Raw genomic sequence first — 18,260 nt, forward strand, 5'->3', positions numbered from 1 at the left:
ATAGAAGAGCTGTTACAAGAGCCTCCCTCCCCAGTTTAAATAACTCCCAGACCTTTCTGGAGGAGATGGAATATGGACTTCCTGAGCAGAGAAAAGAAGCCATGGCTCACCTGTGGAGTGGAACATTTAATTCCAAATACTGCTATTAGTGGATTATTTTATTCCAGAAGAATTGTTGAATCAGCTGCATTTACCCATAGAGATGTGTTTTGTATTGTTGAATGAGCTGCAATGTGTAGTGTGGTCTATGTGTAGGTAGTGTGGTCAATGTGTAGGCAGTGTGGTCAATGTGTAGGCAGTGTGGTCAATGTGTAGGTAGTGTGGTCAATGTGTAGGCAGTGTGGTCAATGTGTAGGCAGTGTGGTCAATGTGTAGGTAGTGTGGTCAATGTGTAGGTAGTGTGGTCAATGTGTAGTATGGTCTATGTGTAAGTAGTGTGGTCTATGTGTGTAAGTAGTGTGGTCTATGTGTGTAAGTAGTGTGGTCTATGTGTAAATAGTGTGGTCTATGTGTAAATAGTATGGTCCATGTGTAAATAGTGTGGTCTATGTGTAAGTAGTGTGGTCTATGTGTAAGTAGTGTGGCCTATGTGTAAGTAGTGTGGTCTATGTGTATGTAGTGTGGTCTATGTGTAAGTAGTGTGGTCTATGTGTAAGTAGTATGGTCTATGTTGAAATAGTGTGGTCTATGTGTAAATAGTGTGGTCTATGTGTAAGTAGTGTGGTCTATGTGTATGTAGTGTGGTCTATGTGTAAGTAGTATGGTCTATGTTGAAATAGTGTGGTCTATGTGTAAATAGTATGGTCTATGTGTAAATAGTATGGTCTATGTGTAAATAGTGTGGTCTATGTGTAAATAGTGTGGTCTATGTGTACGTAGTATGATCTATGTGTAAATAGTATGGTCTATGTGTAAGTAGTGTGGTCTATGTAAGTAATGTGGTCTATGTGTAAGTAATATGGTCTATGTTTAAATAGTGTGGTCTGTGTAAATAGTTTGGTCTATGTGTAAGTAGCATTGTCCATGTGCAAATAGTGTTTTCTATGTGTAAATAGTATGGTCTATGTGTAAATAGTGTGGTCTATGTGTAAATAGTGTGGTCTATGTGTAAATAGTATGGTCTATGTGTAAATAGTGTGTTCTATGTGTAAATAGTATGGTCTATGTGTAAATAGTATGGTCTACGTGTATATAGTGTGGTCTATGTGTAAATAGTATGGTCCATGTGTAAATAGTGTGGTCTATGTGTAAATAGTGTGGTCTATGTGTAAATAGTGTGGTCTATGTGTAAATAGTATGGTCTATGTGTAAATAGTGTGGTCTATGTGTAAATAGTATGGTCTATGTGTAAATAGTATGGTCTACGTGTATATAGTGTGGTCTATGTGTAAATAGTGTGGTCTATGTGTAACTAGTGTGGTCTATGTGTAACTAGTGTGGTCTATGTGTAAATAGTGTGGTCTATGTGTAAATAGTGTGGTCTATGTGTAAGTAGTGTGGTCTATGTGTACGTAGTGTGGTCTATGTGTAAGTAGTGTGGTCTATGTGTAATTAATGTGGTCTATGTGTAAGTCGTGTGGTCTATGTGTAAGTAATATGGTCTATGTGTAAATAGTGTGGTCTATGTGCAAATAGTGTTTTCTATGTGTAAATAGTATGATCTATGTGTAAATAGTGTGGTCTATGTGTAAGTAGTGTGGTCTATGTGTACGTAGTGTGGTCTATGTGTAGTATGGTCTATGTGTAAGTAGTGTGGTCTATGTGTGTAAGTAGTGTGATCTATGTGTGTAAGTAGTGTGGTCTATGTGTAAATAGTGTGGTCTATGTGTAAATAGTATGGTCCATGTGTAAATAGTGTGGTCTATGTGTAAGTAGTGTGGTCTATGTGTAAGTAGTGTGGCCTATGTGTAAGTAGTGTGGTCTATGTGTATGTAGTGTGGTCTATGTGTAAGTAGTGTGGTCTATGTTGAAATAGTGTGGTCTATGTGTAAATAGTATGGTCTATGTGTAAATAGTATGGTCTATGTGTAAATAGTGTGGTCTATGTGTAAATAGTGTGGTCTATGTGTACGTAGCATTGTCCATGTGCAAATAGTGTTTTCTATGTGTAAATAGTATGGTCTATGTTGAAATAGTGTGGTCTATGTGTAAATAGTGTGGTCTATGTGTAAGTAGTGTGGTCTATGTGTATGTAGTGTGGTCTATGTGTAAGTAGTATGGTCTATGTTGAAATAGTGTGGTCTATGTGTAAATAGTATGGTCTATGTGTAAATAGTATGGTCTATGTGTAAATAGTGTGGTCTATGTGTAAATAGTGTGGTCTATGTGTACGTAGTATGATCTATGTGTAAATAGTATGGTCTATGTGTAAGTAGTGTGGTCTATGTAAGTAATGTGGTCTATGTGTAAGTAATATGGTCTATGTTTAAATAGTGTGGTCTGTGTAAATAGTTTGGTCTATGTGTAAGTAGTATTGTCCATGTGCAAATAGTGTTTTCTATGTGTAAATAGTATGGTCTATGTGTAAATAGTGTGGTCTATGTGTAAATAGTGTGGTCTATGTGTAAATAGTATGGTCTATGTGTAAATAGTGTGGTCTATGTGTAAATAGTATGGTCTATGTGTAAATAGTATGGTCTACGTGTATATAGTGTGGTCTATGTGTAAATAGTATGGTCTATGTGTAAATAGTGTGGTCTATGTGTAAATAGTGTGGTCTATGTGTAAATAGTGTGGTCTATGTGTAAATAGTATGGTCTATGTGTAAATAGTGTGGTCTATGTGTAAATAGTATGGTCTATGTGTAAATAGTATGGTCTACGTGTATATAGTGTGGTCTATGTGTAAATAGTGTGGTCTATGTGTAACTAGTGTGGTCTATGTGTAACTAGTGTGGTCTATGTGTAAATAGTGTGGTCTATGTGTAAATTGTGTGATCTATGTGTAAGTAGTGTGGTCTATGTGTACGTAGTGTGGTCTATGTGCAAATAGTGTTTTCTATGTGTAAATAGTATGATCTATGTGTAAATAGTGTGGTCTATGTGTAAGTAGTGTGGTCTATGTGTACGTAGTGTGGTCTATGTGTAGTATGGTCTATGTGTAAGTAGTGTGGTCTATGTGTGTAAGTAGTGTGGTCTATGTGTGTAAGTAGTGTGGTCTATGTGTAAATAGTGTGGTCTATGTGTAAATAGTATGGTCCATGTGTAAATAGTGTGGTCTATGTGTAAGTAGTGTGGTCTATGTGTAAGTAGTGTGGCCTATGTGTAAGTAGTGTGGTCTATGTGTATGTAGTGTGGTCTATGTGTAAGTAGTGTGGTCTATGTGTAAGTAGTATGGTCTATGTTGAAATAGTGTGGTCTATGTGTAAGTAGTGTGGTCTATGTGTATGTAGTGTGGTCTATGTGTAAGTAGTATGGTCTATGTTGAAATAGTGTGGTCTATGTGTAAATAGTATGGTCTATGTGTAAATAGTATGGTCTATGTGTAAATAGTGTGGTCTATGTGTAAATAGTGTGGTCTATGTGTACGTAGTATGATCTATGTGTAAATAGTATGGTCTATGTGTAAGTAGTGTGGTCTATGTAAGTAATGTGGTCTATGTGTAAGTAATATGGTCTATGTTTAAATAGTGTGGTCTGTGTAAATAGTTTGGTCTATGTGTAAGTAGTATTGTCCATGTGCAAATAGTGTTTTCTATGTGTAAATAGTATGGTCTATGTGTAAATAGTGTGGTCTATGTGTAAATAGTGTGGTCTATGTGTAAATAGTATGGTCTATGTGTAAATAGTGTGGTCTATGTGTAAATAGTATGGTCTATGTGTAAATAGTATGGTCTACGTGTATATAGTGTGGTCTATGTGTAAATAGTATGGTCTATGTGTAAATAGTGTGGTCTATGTGTAAATAGTGTGGTCTATGTGTAAATAGTGTGGTCTATGTGTAAATAGTATGGTCTATGTGTAAATAGTGTGGTCTATGTGTAAATAGTATGGTCTATGTGTAAATAGTATGGTCTACGTGTATATAGTGTGGTCTATGTGTAAATAGTGTGGTCTATGTGTAACTAGTGTGGTCTATGTGTAACTAGTGTGGTCTATGTGTAAATAGTGTGGTCTATGTGTAAATAGTGTGATCTATGTGTAAGTAGTGTGGTCTATGTGTACGTAGTGTGGTCTATGTGTAAGTAGTGTGGTCTATGTGTAATTAATGTGGTCTATGTGTAAGTCGTGTGGTCTATGTGTAAGTAATATGGTCTATGTGTAAATAGTGTGGTCTATGTGTAAATAGTATGGTCTATGTGTAAATAGTGTGGTCTATGTGTAAATAGTATGGTCTATGTGTAAATAGTATGGTCTACGTGTATATAGTGTGGTCTATGTGTAAATAGTGTGGTCTATGTGTAACTAGTGTGGTCTATGTGTAACTAGTGTGGTCTATGTGTAAATAGTGTGGTCTATGTGTAAATAGTGTGGTCTATGTGTAAATAGTATGGTCTATGTGTAAATAGTGTGGTCTATGTGCAAATAGTGTTTTCTATGTGTAAATAGTATGATCTATGTGTAAATAGTGTGGTCTATGTGTAAATAGTATGGTCTATGTGTAAATAGTGTGGTCTATGTGTAAATAGTATGGTCTATGTGTAAATAGTGTGGTCTATGTGTAAATAGTGTAGTCTATATGCTTTGAACTGGATCTTAGAGAGCTACATGCATTCCTCAATACTTCCTTATTGACTTAATCAGTTTGTCTCAGTAGCCTTGTCCAGACCAGAGGAGCACGATAAAGATCCTCTTTTCACCTCGAGTACAGAATAGAAAATGGTCTTATAGTCCACTGAAGAAGGGCAACAGGCCTAATGGACTTCAAAAAGGAGCCAAAACACATGGTACAATTCTACCTGGAAACAACTGCAATTGACCAACTTTACCTGTACTGCCTCTCATAAACTTTTTGTTTATATACACACAGTTGTAACCCAGCCTTGTCCTGGTGCCATCATTAAAGTGAAGACACCAAAGGTCTTGAGGCTTTCATCCTCTTGGATATCTGCTTCCTGCCTTCCTGTCAAGCCCGATGGCAGTTTCCAAGGTGGAACAGACAGGAAGCCAGGGTAATGTGAAGCATCTGGTGCTGCTCACCGCAGCCAATCCCACAGGCCTACAGGAAGTGCCAGCGATGGGAGTGTGAAGTCAGATGAGAGGGGAAACATGGCTGCCAGGCATCCCCCAGAGTGGTTTCTCTCCTTCTCCGCCTCCTTCTTCTTCCAGACCCAAATGACAGCAACACAAACGTGTAATTAGGGATGCGCTGAGTCAGAGGTCTGGGGGATTATTTGGTCAAACACTGTGGAAAGAATGTCTACCAGATCAGAGAGTATAACACAAGAGATGGGTTGCACCAACATCAAACCCAGAGAACTAGTCACTTCAGTTGATTTAGGTTCTTACTTTTCAACGAGAAGGTATGGTACTAGCTAAAATGAAGAGAGCTAAGGTTATCTAAGGTACATAACCTTCCAACACAACCAAGAAGTGGACGCCTGTTAGGCTAATGGAGTTAGCACAAAGGCCAATGTGTTGATATGTGTGAATAGACTCATGATGCACCGCACATTAACCCTATGGTTTATTACCAAAGAGGTTGTAGTCCAGACTGTGTGACAATATATCAAACTGAGGCCCCTGAAGTGCCTCTTCAACCAGTCGAAGGAGTATGGACAAAACTACATGTGTTTTTGATCAGCATTCAAAGGCGGCTAGCTTGAGGTGTAAACAACGTGAATGTTGTGTAGGTGATTTATTTTTCAAGTGAACTTTAGACCCCCTCGTTTAATCCTTTACTAACCATCCAGCATCATTTCATTACAAATTCACAGTTTGTTAGGTTTTCTTTGCAAATCCATGGATGCAATAATTGTAGTTTATGAAGTTGTTGTACTTCCTCAAATCAGTCGGAATTGCATGTCAGTTTTGCTGTAAACTCACATTTCTTCATAAGGGAAAAGAGAAAATCTATGTTTTTAAACTATGACGTTATTTATATTATGTCCTTGCTAGGAGCGAGTTCTACAGATCACCCTGTCGCAGGACAACATTCCTGCAATGCAGGACATTTGAAACGTCTAGTTTATTTCAGGTTTCTGAAGTTTGGAATTGAAACATCTATCAACCACTAAAACAATGTCCAAATGAATTATAATTCCACGTAAAAATTCACGTTTCCTGTGGCTGCAGGGTTATTTTCCTGCTGTAGAAACTGTCTCAAAGGAAGATCCTACATCTGTATATGTGTCTTAGCCCATTGCCTTTTGGTCTGACATGGCAAAACAGAAGTATTAGGCTCATTACAGACAGAAAGCCCATTGTGGTTTCATCTCCCTACATGAATCCCTCTGTAATGAATGAGGACAGTTATTATTTAATGGCATATCCAATTTTGCAGCAAAAAAAAACCCCAAAACATTAATTTCCGCAGAGAAGGTAAGTTCAAGAGCCTCAGACGGTCCATCAAAGCATTAGAATAAGGACTGGGCAACATTAGCTAGACTCCTGGGGTTATTTCCAAGCATTAGAGTTGAATAACGCTACCTTAAAGACCTTAGAAATGTCTGCTTTACTTGGACATGTGGAATGCATTTCTTTCAAGGGTTTGGCCCAATCGTCTGCACTGCACACTGGGCCAACTATGAGCGCTAGGTTGAGACAGATGCTTTCTGATAAATATTCAGTAACTGCAGGGCCAAAATGCTATTTGCGTCAAGCTAAATATTTGTTTCCATTCCATCATTGCATTTCAACTGCTTTGGTTCTTGTTTAGCCACATTTTGTAAATGGGTCAACAGACAACAGAATGGATTTGAGGACCAGTGCTTTCGTGAAATAAAATCAATGACACCATGGATGGTGAGGCACGCTAGCCATACAGTCAGAAACACATAGCATGTTGACCTGTGAAGTCCATCCCACAAAGTGGGTCAACACAGTCTCTCTGGGGTTATGTGGGTCAACACAGTCTCTCTGGGGTTATGTGGGTCAACACAGTCTCTCTGGTGTTATGTGGGTCAACACAGTCTCTCTGGGGTTATGTGGGTCAACACAGTCTCTCTGGGGTTATGTGGGTCAACACAGTCTCTCTGGGGTTATGTGGGTCAACACAGTCTCTCTGGGGTTATGTGGGTCAACACAGTCTCTCTGGGGTTATGTGGGTCAACACAGTCTCTCTGGGGTTATGTGGGTCAACACAGTCTCTCTGGGGTTATGTGGGTCAACACAGTCTCTCTGGGGTTATGTGGGTCAACACAGTCTCTCTGGGGTTATGTGGGTCAACACAGTCTCTCTGGGTTATGTGGGTCAACACAGTCTCTCTGGTGTTATGTGGGTCAACACAGTCTCTCTGGGGTTATGTGGGTCAACACAGTCTCTCTGGGGTTATGTGGGTCAACACAGTCTCTCTGGGGTTATGTGGGTCAACACAGTCTCTCTGGGGTTATGTGGGTCAACACAGTCTCTCTGGGGTTATGTGGGTCAACACAGTCTCTCTGGGGTTATGTGGGTCAACACAGTCTCTCTGGGGTTATGTGGGTCAACACAGTCTCTCTGGGGTTATGTGGGTCAACACAGTCTCTCTGGGGTTATGTGGGTCAACACAGTCTCTCTGGGGTTATGTGGGTCAACACAGTCTCTCTGGGGTTATGTGGGTCAACACAGTCTCTCTGGGGTTATTGCCAATCTAAGCTTGCTTCATGATTTACTGGCATGTCTACCAAAATGCTTGGCTGTTTGAGTATATCATAATTCTACTTTATTTCTCTCTGTCATGTCTGTCATAAAAGAGGGACAGGATGTTCACAACTTAATTTCTTAGTCCATATTTCATCACAACATCATCAGGATTAGTTGCTTCCATTTACAACTCCACCTCAGCCATTATGTGACACAGTGGATGAGGAAGGGCATCAGTGTGTCATCCTCACTAATGTGTTCACTTGGTAGTTCTCGCACACTATTTCATTGGATAATTGCAAAGTTCTCCATAGTGCCAAGCCTCACATGAACCACTTATATCAATTAGTATCAATCACATCCAAATCGTTATATCATCCCACATCTACAATGCTACCAGCAATTCTATACTGGGAGATTTAGCTAATGTAAAATGAGCTTTAGACGTAGTTGGCCTGACTCAGTTTGTTGCTCCCCCTCATAAGATGACGTAAACTCTTAAAATGATTCATGAAAAAACTTTGCTTGTTTGTTGTTGTGAGATCCCTGCTACGTTCACTTTCCTTACCACTGAGGCTCTCCTCTCCTCTCCTCTTCCACTGCTCCCCCTCCTATCTGCGGGGCGGGGAGGATCCTTGAGAAGACCCCACATGAGCAGCACTCCAGCAGCAGGACTCCCTACTCAAAGACCACTCTCTCATTTGGATGCTTTAGAACTAGTCTCCCCATGCAGACACAACCACTTCAGACAAACAAAGCACAAAGCCTAGCCTCGTCTGTCTGTCTGTCTGTCTGTCTGTCTGTCTGTCTGTCTGTCTGTCTGTCTGTCTGTCTGTCTGTCTGTCTGTCGCCATCTCTTGTTGTCTGTTTGTCTACCTCTCTCCGTGTCTGGCTGTCCATCTATTTGTCCCTCTATCGGTCTCTCTGTTTCTATCTCTATCTGTCTCTCTATCTGTCCCTCTGTTTCTATCTGTCTCTCTGTCTCTATCTCTATCTGTCCCTCTGTTTCTACCTGTCTCTCTGTTTCTATCTGTCTATCTGTCTCTATCTCTATCTGTCTCTCTGTTTCTATCTCTATCTGTCCCTCTGTTTCTATCTGTCTCTCTGTTTCTATCTGTCTCTCTGTTTCTATCTGCCCCTCTGTTTCTGTCCCTCTGTTTCTATCAATTCAATTAATTTCAAGGGACTTTATTGGCATGGGAAACATGTGTTGACATTGCCAAAGCAAGTGGGGTAGATAATATACAAAAGTGAAATAAACAATAAAAATGAACAGTAAACATTACACATACAGAAATTTCAAAACAATAAAGACATTACAAATGTCATATTATACATATATACACATACAGTGTTGTAACAATGTACAAATGGTTAAAGAACACAAGGGAAAATAAATAAGCATAAATATGGGTTGTATTTACAATGGTGTTTGTTCTTCACTGGTTGCCCTTTTCTTGTGATGGCACACTGTGGAATTTCCCCCAGTAGATATGGGAGTTTATCAAAATTGGATTTGTTTTCAAATTCTTTGTGGATCTGTGTAATCTGAGGGAAATATGTATCGCTAATATGGTCATACGTTGGACAGGAGGTTAGGAAGTGCAGCTCAGTCAGTTTCCACCTCATTTTGTGGGCAGTGTGCACATAGCCTGTCTTCTCTTGAGAGCCAGGTGTGTTTCTCTTTCTCTTTCTCTCTGTCTCTGTCTCTGCCTCCGTGTCTCTGTCTCTCTGTCTATCTCTATCTGTCTCTCTGTTTCTATCTGTCCCTCTGTTTCTATCTCTCTCTGTCTCTCTGTTTCTATCTGTCTCTCTGTTTCTATGTCTCTCTGTTTCTATCTGTCCCTCTGTTTCTATCTGTCTCTCTGTTTCTATCTCTCTCTGTCTCTCTGTTTCTATCTGTCTCTCTGTTTCTATGTCTCTCTGTTTCTATCTGTCCCTCTGTTTCTATCTGTCTCTCTGTTTCTATCTGTCTCTCTGTTTCTATCTGTCCCCCTGTTTCTATCTGTCTCTCTGTTTCTATCTGTCCCCCTGTTTCTATCTGTCCCTCTGTTTATATCTCTATCTCTCTATCTGTCTCTCTGTTTCTATCTGTCCCCCTGTTTCTATCTGTCCCTCTGTTTATATCTCTATCTCTCTATCTGTCTCTCTGTTTCTATCTGTCCCCCTGTTTCTATCTGTCCCCCTGTTTCTATCTGTCCCCCTGTTTCTATCTGTCTCTCTGTTTCTATATGTCCCCCTGTTTCTATCTGTCCCCCTGTTTCTATCTGTCTCTCTGTTTCTATCTGTCCCCCTGTTTCTATCTGTCCCCCTGTTTCTATCTGTCTCTCTGTTTCTATCTGTCCCCCTGTTTCTATCTGTCCCCCTGTTTCTATCTGTCCCTCTGTTTCTATCTGTCTCTCTGTTTCTATCTGTCTCTGTTTCTATCTCTATCTGTCCCTCTGTTTCTATCTGTCCCTCTGTTTCTATCTGTCTCTCTGTTTCTATCTGTCCCTCTGTTTCTATCTGTCCCTCTGTTTCTATCTGTCTCTCTGTTTCTATCTGTCCCTCTGTTTCTATCTGTCCCTCTGTTTCTATCTGTCTCTCTGTTTCTATCTGTCCCTCTGTTTCTATCTGTCCCTCTGTTTCTATCTGTCCCTCTGTTTCTATCTGACCATCTGTTTCTATCTGTCTCTCTGTTTCTATCTGTCCCTCTGTTTCTATCTGTCCCTCTGTTTCTATCTGTCTCTCTGTTTCTATCTGTCTCTCTGTTTCTATCTGTCTCTGTTTCTATCTGTCTCTGTTTCTATCTCTATCTGTCCCTCTGTTTCTATCTGTCCCTCTGTTTCTATCTCTATCTGTCCCTTCTGTTTATATCTCTATCTGTCTCTCTGCAGACTCACTTTCTCCATCACCATTTCAGGCATCTTTTTTTCATACTCTCCCTCACCTCTCTCTCCTTCTATTTCCCAATTTCTCTTCCATTCTCATGTTCTTTATTTCTCTTTCGCCCATTCTCTCTCTGTGCTTTCACCCGTACAAATATTAGAGAGCCTCCTTTTTCTTTGTTCGGAGAGGAGAGGTATCATACCCCTTTTCTTGTGTCCTTTTATGTGGTAGTTGGAAGTCACCAGAGGGAGGGGAGACAGTTGTCAGAGGTTGTTGCCATGGGAGCAGGGGGCATATGGTGCCAGTCAGAATATGAAGGCCCCCCCCCCCCCCCCGCCACACACCAAACTCACCCTTCCCCCTCCCACTCCTGCCCTGCAACTGTGGTTGGATGAGTGGCTGGTGATTGTGTGCTGACATGCATTCTCCCCCGTTCTCTCCCATTCTCATCCATTCTCCCCTATTCTCTCCCATTGTCCCCCGTTCTCTCCCATTCTCATCCATTCTCCCCTATTCTCTCCCATTCTCCCCCATTCCCCCTTATTCTCCCCCATTCTCCATTAATCTCCCCATTCTCCCCCATTTCTCCTTATTCCCCCCCATATTCTTGCCCATCCCCCTTGTTCTCACCCATTATCCTTTATTCTCCCCCATTCCACCTTATTCTCCCCTAGTCTCCCCCATTTCTCCTTATTCTCCCCCATTCTCCCCCATTCCACCATTCTCGCAAAATTCCCACTTATTCTTCCCAATTCCCCCTCTTTTAAACCCTTATTCTCCCCCATTATCCCCCTTATTATCCCCATTATCCCTTATTCTCCCCTATTCTTCCCCAGTCCCCCTTTTTCTCCTCCATTCTCCCCCAGCACCACACAACACTGAGTGAGGTTTTCATTCAGTGAAGCCCCCAGTAGCCAAAGGAGGGGTCCCTACTCTCTCCCACACACATCCCCTCCTGTGATGGAACCTGACTATTCTACCAGGCAGGGCAGGCAGACAGGTAGGCAGGCCCCCGGATTGTCATTCATGGTGCTCCTCCCTTAGCCCCAGACGCCTCCAAGGAGGGAGTGTCTATGGGGGGCACGCATGGGGGGGTCAAGGCGATGTGTGTGTATGTGTGAGGGGGGCGTGTGGTTGATGGGACAAGTGGATCCATAGCTACCCAGTCTGAGTGCCCAAACAATCAGTCAGTGCAAATAAAGCAGACCTAGAATATTTCCTGGGAAAAGAAGGATTTCAAGTGATGTATGGTGGAGCATAAGGTTAGCTGGCAGCGTTGTTTCTGGAGCTGTGCTTTAGTCAGTCGGGGCAGCACGAGAGAGAGAGAGAGAGAGAGAGAGAGAGAGAGAGAGGGGAGAAGAGCGCGCGATGGAGGGAGGGAGAGATAGGAGAGAATTCTGCTGAAAGGAAGCATTTTTAGTGGATGGGATAAAACACAACCATGGAAACTACATCAGAAGAGAACCGAGAGCAGAGCCAGGAGAAAAAAGGTACCAGAATCAACAGTAAGAATGGACTCCTATAGTTCTTTCACTGCCTGGTTTACTGGGGCTTTAGTCTACTTCAGGCTGCTTGGGTTCACACCACACAACAGCGGGGTAGACTCTGCTCAGTGGGAGTTCCATTCACACATTCACTGTCTCATCTCTCTTTCTCGCTTTAAGAAATTACCATTTCTCTCTGATATCACTTGTTTTCTTCATTCAGTGCAGAGGACGGTGTAACACACACGCTCACACACACACACACACACACACACACACACACACACACACACACACACACACACACACGCTCACACACGCACACACACACACACACACACACACACACGCTCACACACACACGCTCACACACACACACACACACACGCGCTCACACACGCTCACACGCGCTCACACACGCTCACACACGCTCGCACGCACACACTAACACTTTGTAATGGTTGTGTGTTGCTTTGTAATGGTTGTGTGTTGCTTTGTAATGGTTGTGTGTGGTTTTGTAATGGTTGTGTGTTGCTTTGTAATGGTTGTGTGTGGTTTTGTAATGGTTGTGTGTGGCTTTGTAATGGCTGTGTGTGGCTTTGTAATGGTTGTGTGTGGCTTTGTAATGGTTGTGTGTGGCTTTTGTAATGGTTGTGTGTGGCTTTGTAATGGTTGTGTGTGGCTTTGTAATGGTTGTGTGTGGCTTTGTAATGGTTGTGTGTGTTTTTGTAATGGTTGTGTGTGGCTTTGTAATGGTTGTGTGTGGCTTTGTAATGGTTGTGGGTGGCTTTGTAATGGTTGTGTGTGTTTTTGTAATGGTTGTGTGTGGTTTTGTAATGGTTGTGTGTTGCTTTGTAATGGTTGTGTGTGGCTTTGTAATGGTTGTGTGTGTGTGTGTGTTTGTAATGGTTGTGTTTGGTTTTGTAATGGTTGTGTGTTGCTTTGTAATGGTTGTGTGTGGCTTTTGTAATGGTTGTGTGTTGCTTTGTAATGGTTGTGTGTGACTTTTGTAATGGTTGTGTGTGGCTTTGTAATGGTTGTGTGTGGCTTTGTAATGGTTGTGTGTGGCTTTTGTAATGGTTGTGTGTGGCTTTTGTAATGGTTGTGTGTGGCTTTGTAATGGTTGTGTGTGGCTTTGTAATGGTTGTGTGTGGCTTTGTAATGGTTGTGTGTGTTTTTGTAATGGTTGTGTGTGGTTTTGTAATGGTTGTGTGTTGCTTTGTAATGGTTGTGTGTGGCTTTTGTAATGGTTGTGTATGGCTTTGTAATGGTTGTGTGTTGACTTGTAATGGTTGTGTGTTGCTTTGTAATGGTTGTGTGTGGCTTTGTAATGGTTGTGTGTGGCTTTGTAATGGTTGACATTTCTGATGCACATTGCACAGTATGTGGAATATGAATCATGTTGAATGGCTGTTGGGTATTGGGAAGGCTTTGATTGCTTGTGCATGAGACTTCATTCGTTTTCTGTGTCGGTTGTCTCCGGCTCAGTCTGTGGAGGATGATAGATGTCATGTTGTGGTTGTCACTGGCGATGTTAGTCCTCTCATTGAGGACATATTTTCACACCTCATCATTATTACTCCTGCTGTGTGTGTTGGTTTGTTATCGGTGGGTCGCTTGTAATGAGGTTGATAAGAGAGGGTGTGTGTGTGTGTGTGTGTGTGTGTGTGTGTGTGTGTGTGTGTGTGTGTGTGTGTGTGTGTGTGTGTGTGAAAGAGGGTGAGGGGAATCAAGACAAAGAGCCATCATCAACCCCATACACAGCGCTACAAATCAATCACTCCTCTGGAGCAGTGGCTGATCTGTCAACAGCACACACACAAACACACACACACACACACACACACGCAGGCGCGCAGACACAGACCGCATAGGCACACACACATACACAAACAACGATAGACATTCACACACACACACACAAATATATCTACATATATTTCAGGATGTTGTGTATCAATGGAAATAATCAGAATTCATGTAAACATTACAGTTTTGAAAACATAAAAAGTGGTCTCAAATACCCTGTTATTTGGGTAAGTTTTGCCGAGGGAGGGGATAAATTAATCCGCCTACATATTTCTGTACTAAATAAAATATTAACAAACACAAATCAACACAATCACAATTTTTGTCTTTTTGTCATTTTTTAAAGCATATTTTAACAGAGGCTTAACACCTAACAAACACTTTCATATGATTTGTTTTACTTTTAACATAAGCCAGGTCTAGGATGACCACATTTAAAATACCCGAATGCGGGACAACAGGATGATTTTGCGGGCTAGTGTAGCATACATGTAGTTTACGTCTCGTCTTGCACTGCGCAGAATATCACATCTCAACAACCATTGCAGAAGTGTTTAATACAATCAGTACCACATCCTTCAAATGAGTGGATTTGGCTACTTCAGCCACACCCGTTGCTGACAGGTGTATAAAATCAATCACACAGCCATGCAATCTCCATAGACAAACATTGGCAGTAGAATGGCCTCACTGAAGAGCTCAGTGACTTTCAACGAGGCATCGTCATAGGATGCCACTTTTCCAACAAGTCAGTTTGTCAAATTTCTGCCCCGCTAGAGCTACACTTGTCAACTGTAAGTGCTGTTATTGTGAAGTAGGAGCAACAATGGCTCAGCCGCAAAGTGGTAGGCCACACAAGCTCACGGGACAGGATGGAGTGCTGAAGCGCGTAGCGCATAAAAATAGTGTATCCTCGGTTGCAACGCTCACTACCATGTTCCAAACTGCCTCTGGAAACAACTTCAGCACAAGAACTGTTCGTCGGGTTACATTAGCCAGCATAAAATGCCAATGTTGCATAGCTCTGTTCAGGTCTTCTCTGGTCTGCTCAGTGTTCCTCAGTGTTGCTCAGGTCTTCTCTGGTCTGCTCAGTGTTTCTCAGGTCTGCTCAGTGTTGCTCAGGTCTTCTTTGGTCTGCTCAGTGTTGCTCAGGTCTGCTCAGGTCTGCTCTGGTCTGCTCAGTGTTTCTCAGGTCTGCTCAGTGTTGCTCAGGTCTGCTCAGTGTTGCTCAGGTCTTCTTTGGTCTGCTCAGTGTTCCTCAGTGTTGCTCAGGTCTGCTCTGGTCTGCTCAGTGTTTCTCAGGTCTGCTCAGGTCTGCTCTGGTCTGCTCAGTGTTTCTCAGGTCTGCTCAGTGTTGCTCAGGTCTGCTCTAGTCTGCTCTAGTCTGCTCAGTGTTGCTCAGTGTTGCTCAGGTCTGCTCTGGTCTGCTCAGTGTTGCTGAGTGGTGCTCTGGTCTTCTCAATGTTGCTCAGGTCTGCTCAGTGTTCCTCAGTGTTGCTCAGTGATGCTCAGAGTTGCTTAGTGATGCGAGGCTGACTGGGTTTAGTAACTGGGGTGAGGGTCTGTTCTGTTGGGGATTGTGGGTGTTTGTGAGGGGCTATGTTGGGGCCTGTGGTGGTGTTGAGGGGTTGGGGGGGGGGGAGCATCACCAGCTGTGGAGGTAGAGGTGGGGGCGGAAGGGGGTGATGGAGTGTTCTGGAGCCAGAAACCATGGGGATGATCTACAGCAGCAGGGTTAGAGGTCAACTCCCCCCCTTCTCTCAACACGCCGTCCCCCTTCTCTCAACCCACCCCACTTCTCTCTCTTACTTCTCTCACAAAGGACTTACATTATGTTGCCTGTAAAAGCACTTGGGCAATGTTTATATGATCCCCTTTCAAAAAGCTTTCTTACACCAGTATACATGCACATGCACGCACACCGCACACACATACAGACACACACACCCACACACATTCTCTCTCTCTCTCTCTCAATTCAATTCAATTCAATTCAAGGGCTTTATTGGCATGGGAAACATGTGTTAACATTGCCAAAGCAAGTGAGGTAGACAACATTCAAAGTGAATATATAAAGTGAAAAACAACAAAAATTAACAGTAAACATTACACATACAGAAGTTTCAAAACAGTAAAGACATTACAAATGTCATATTATATATATATATATACAGTGTTTTAACAATGTACAAATGGTTAAAGGACACAAGATAAAATAAATAAACATAAATATGGGTTGTATTTACAATGGTGTTTGTTCTTCACTGGTTGCCCTTTTCTCGTGGCAACAGGTCACAAATCTTGCTGCTGTGATGGCACACTGTGGAATTTCACCCAGTAGATATGGGAGTTTTTCAAAATTGGATTTGTTTTCGAATTCTTTGTGGATCTGTGTAATCTGAAGGAAATATGTCTCTCTAATATGGTCATACATTGGGCAGGAGGTTAGGAAGTGCAGCTCAGTTTCCACCTCATTTTGTGGGCAGTGAGCACATAGCCTGTCTTCTCTTGAGAGCCATGTCTGCCTACGGCGGCCTTTCTCAATAGCAAGGCTATGCTCACTGAGTCTGTACATAGTCAAGGCTTTCCTTAATTTTGGGTCAGTCACAGTGGTCAGGTATTCTGCCGCTGTGTACTCTCTGTGTAGGACCAAATAGCATTCTAGTTTGCTCAGTTTTTTTGTTAATTCTTTCCAATGTGTTAAGTAGTTATCTTTTTGTTTTCTCATGATTTGGTTGGGTCTAATTGTGCTGCTGTCCTGGGGCTCTGTAGTGTGTGTTTGTGTTTGTGAACAGAGCCCCAGGACCAGCTTGCTTAGGGGACTCTTCTCCAGGTTCATCTCTCTGTAGGTGATGGCTTTGTTATGGAAGGTTTGTGAATCGCTTCCTTTTAGGTGGTTGTAGAATTTAACAGCTCTTTTCTGGATTTTGATAATTAGTGGGTATCGGCCTAATTCTGCTCTGCATGCATTATTTGGTGTTCTACGTTGTACACGGAGGATATTTTTGCAGAATTCTGCGTGCAGAGTCTCAATTTGGTGTTTGTCCCATTTTGTGAAGTCTTGGTCTCTCTCTTTCTCCTCCACTCAGTGTGTAGACAGTCTGTTCTGCGGTGTCTCTCCTAATGAGCAAAACTGATTGCCACAGTGGATAATTCCTGTTTGTCTCATCAGATACCCACATCGACAGAATGCTCCTGGAGTGTGAAGTGGGCTGCCACCCATCTCCTCCGTTGCGCTTTGTGCCAGTGCAATGCATGCTGGGTGGACAGGATGGAGCTCTGTGGTTGGCCTGCCCTGTGCTCCAGTCCAAACTAAGAGGCCGGAAGAGCGCGGCCTTGGACCAGAGATGCTCTGAATGGGCCTTCCCCTTTGAGACTTTAGCTTGACGAACAGTCTGGGGCAACACACACTGGCTCTTTGTGTCAGGGTTCTTCTGACTGCCGTCCATCCATACTCTCTCTCGCTCTCTCTCTCTGTCTCACTCGCTCTCTCTCTCGCGCTTGCTCTCGCTCGCTCTCTCTGTCTCGCTCGCTCTCTCTCTCTCGCTCTTTCTCTCTCTGTCGCTCTCTGTCTCTCTCTCTCTCGCTTTCTCTCTCTCTGTCTCTCTCTCTCTCTCTCTCCCTCTCTCTCTCTCTCTCTCTCTCTCTCTCTCCCTCTCTCTCTCTCGCTCTTTCTCTCTCTGTCTCGCTCGCTCTCTCTCTCGCTTGCTCTCACTCGCTCGCTCTGTCTCGCTCGCTCTCTCTCTCTCGCTCTTTCTCTCTCTGTCGCTCTCTGTCTCTCTGTCTCTCTCTCTCTCTCGCTTGCTTTCTCTCTCTCTGTCTCCCTCTCTCTCCCTCTCCCTCTCTCTCTCTCTCTCTCTCCCTCTCTCTCTCTCGCTCTTTCTCTCTCTCCCTCTCTCTCGCTCTCTCTCTCAGTCTCCAGCACTCTCTCGCAATTCAATTTCAATTCAATTTTCAATTTAAGGGCTTTATTGTCCTGGGAAACACATGTTAACATTGTTATCTACTTCACATGCTTTGGCAAACAAAAGTGAAAAAGAGCATTACACACCACAAAAGTTCCAAAAGATTAAAGACATTTCAAATGTCATATTATGGCTATATAGAGTGCCATTTCTCTCTGTCTCTCTCTCTCTGTCTTTGTCTCTCCCTCTCCGTGTGATTCTGACTCAGGCTCTAAGCATGACCAGAGTAATGAGAGGCTCAACAGTTTTGCTCTCTCTCCCTCTCTCTCTCTCGCTCTTTCTCTCTCTGTCTCGCTCGCTCTCTCTCTCGCTTGCTCACACTCGCTCTGTCTCGCTCTCTCTCTCTCGCTCTTTCTCTCTCTGTCGCTCTCTGTCTCTCTGTCTCTCTCTCTCTCTCGCTTGCTTTCTCTCTC

General features: G+C 42.7%; 1 protein-coding gene across 3 annotated transcripts in view; it reads left to right on the plus strand.

Annotated features, from left to right (window-relative positions):
* The window catches only part of LOC109870854 (neuronal membrane glycoprotein M6-b), a 67,959-nt gene that overhangs the window by 25,145 nt on the left and 24,554 nt on the right, over positions 1 to 18,260 (plus strand). Inside the window, exon 1 of one of the 3 annotated variants that reach the window (XM_031801054.1) lies at positions 11,772 to 12,079. The exons of 1 other annotated variant lie outside the window; for it this stretch is intronic. In XM_031801054.1, the coding sequence (XP_031656914.1) occupies positions 12,031 to 12,079 (49 nt within the window). In that variant the 5' untranslated portion in view covers positions 11,772 to 12,030. Of the gene's footprint in view, positions 1 to 11,771; positions 12,080 to 18,260 lie in introns of those variants that run through there. One more of the 3 variants, XM_031801057.1, reaches the window with a different exon arrangement.

The sequence above is a fragment of the Oncorhynchus kisutch genome, linkage group LG2, assembly GCF_002021735.2.
Source record: "Oncorhynchus kisutch isolate 150728-3 linkage group LG2, Okis_V2, whole genome shotgun sequence".
NCBI classification, from domain to species: domain Eukaryota; kingdom Metazoa; phylum Chordata; class Actinopteri; order Salmoniformes; family Salmonidae; genus Oncorhynchus; species Oncorhynchus kisutch.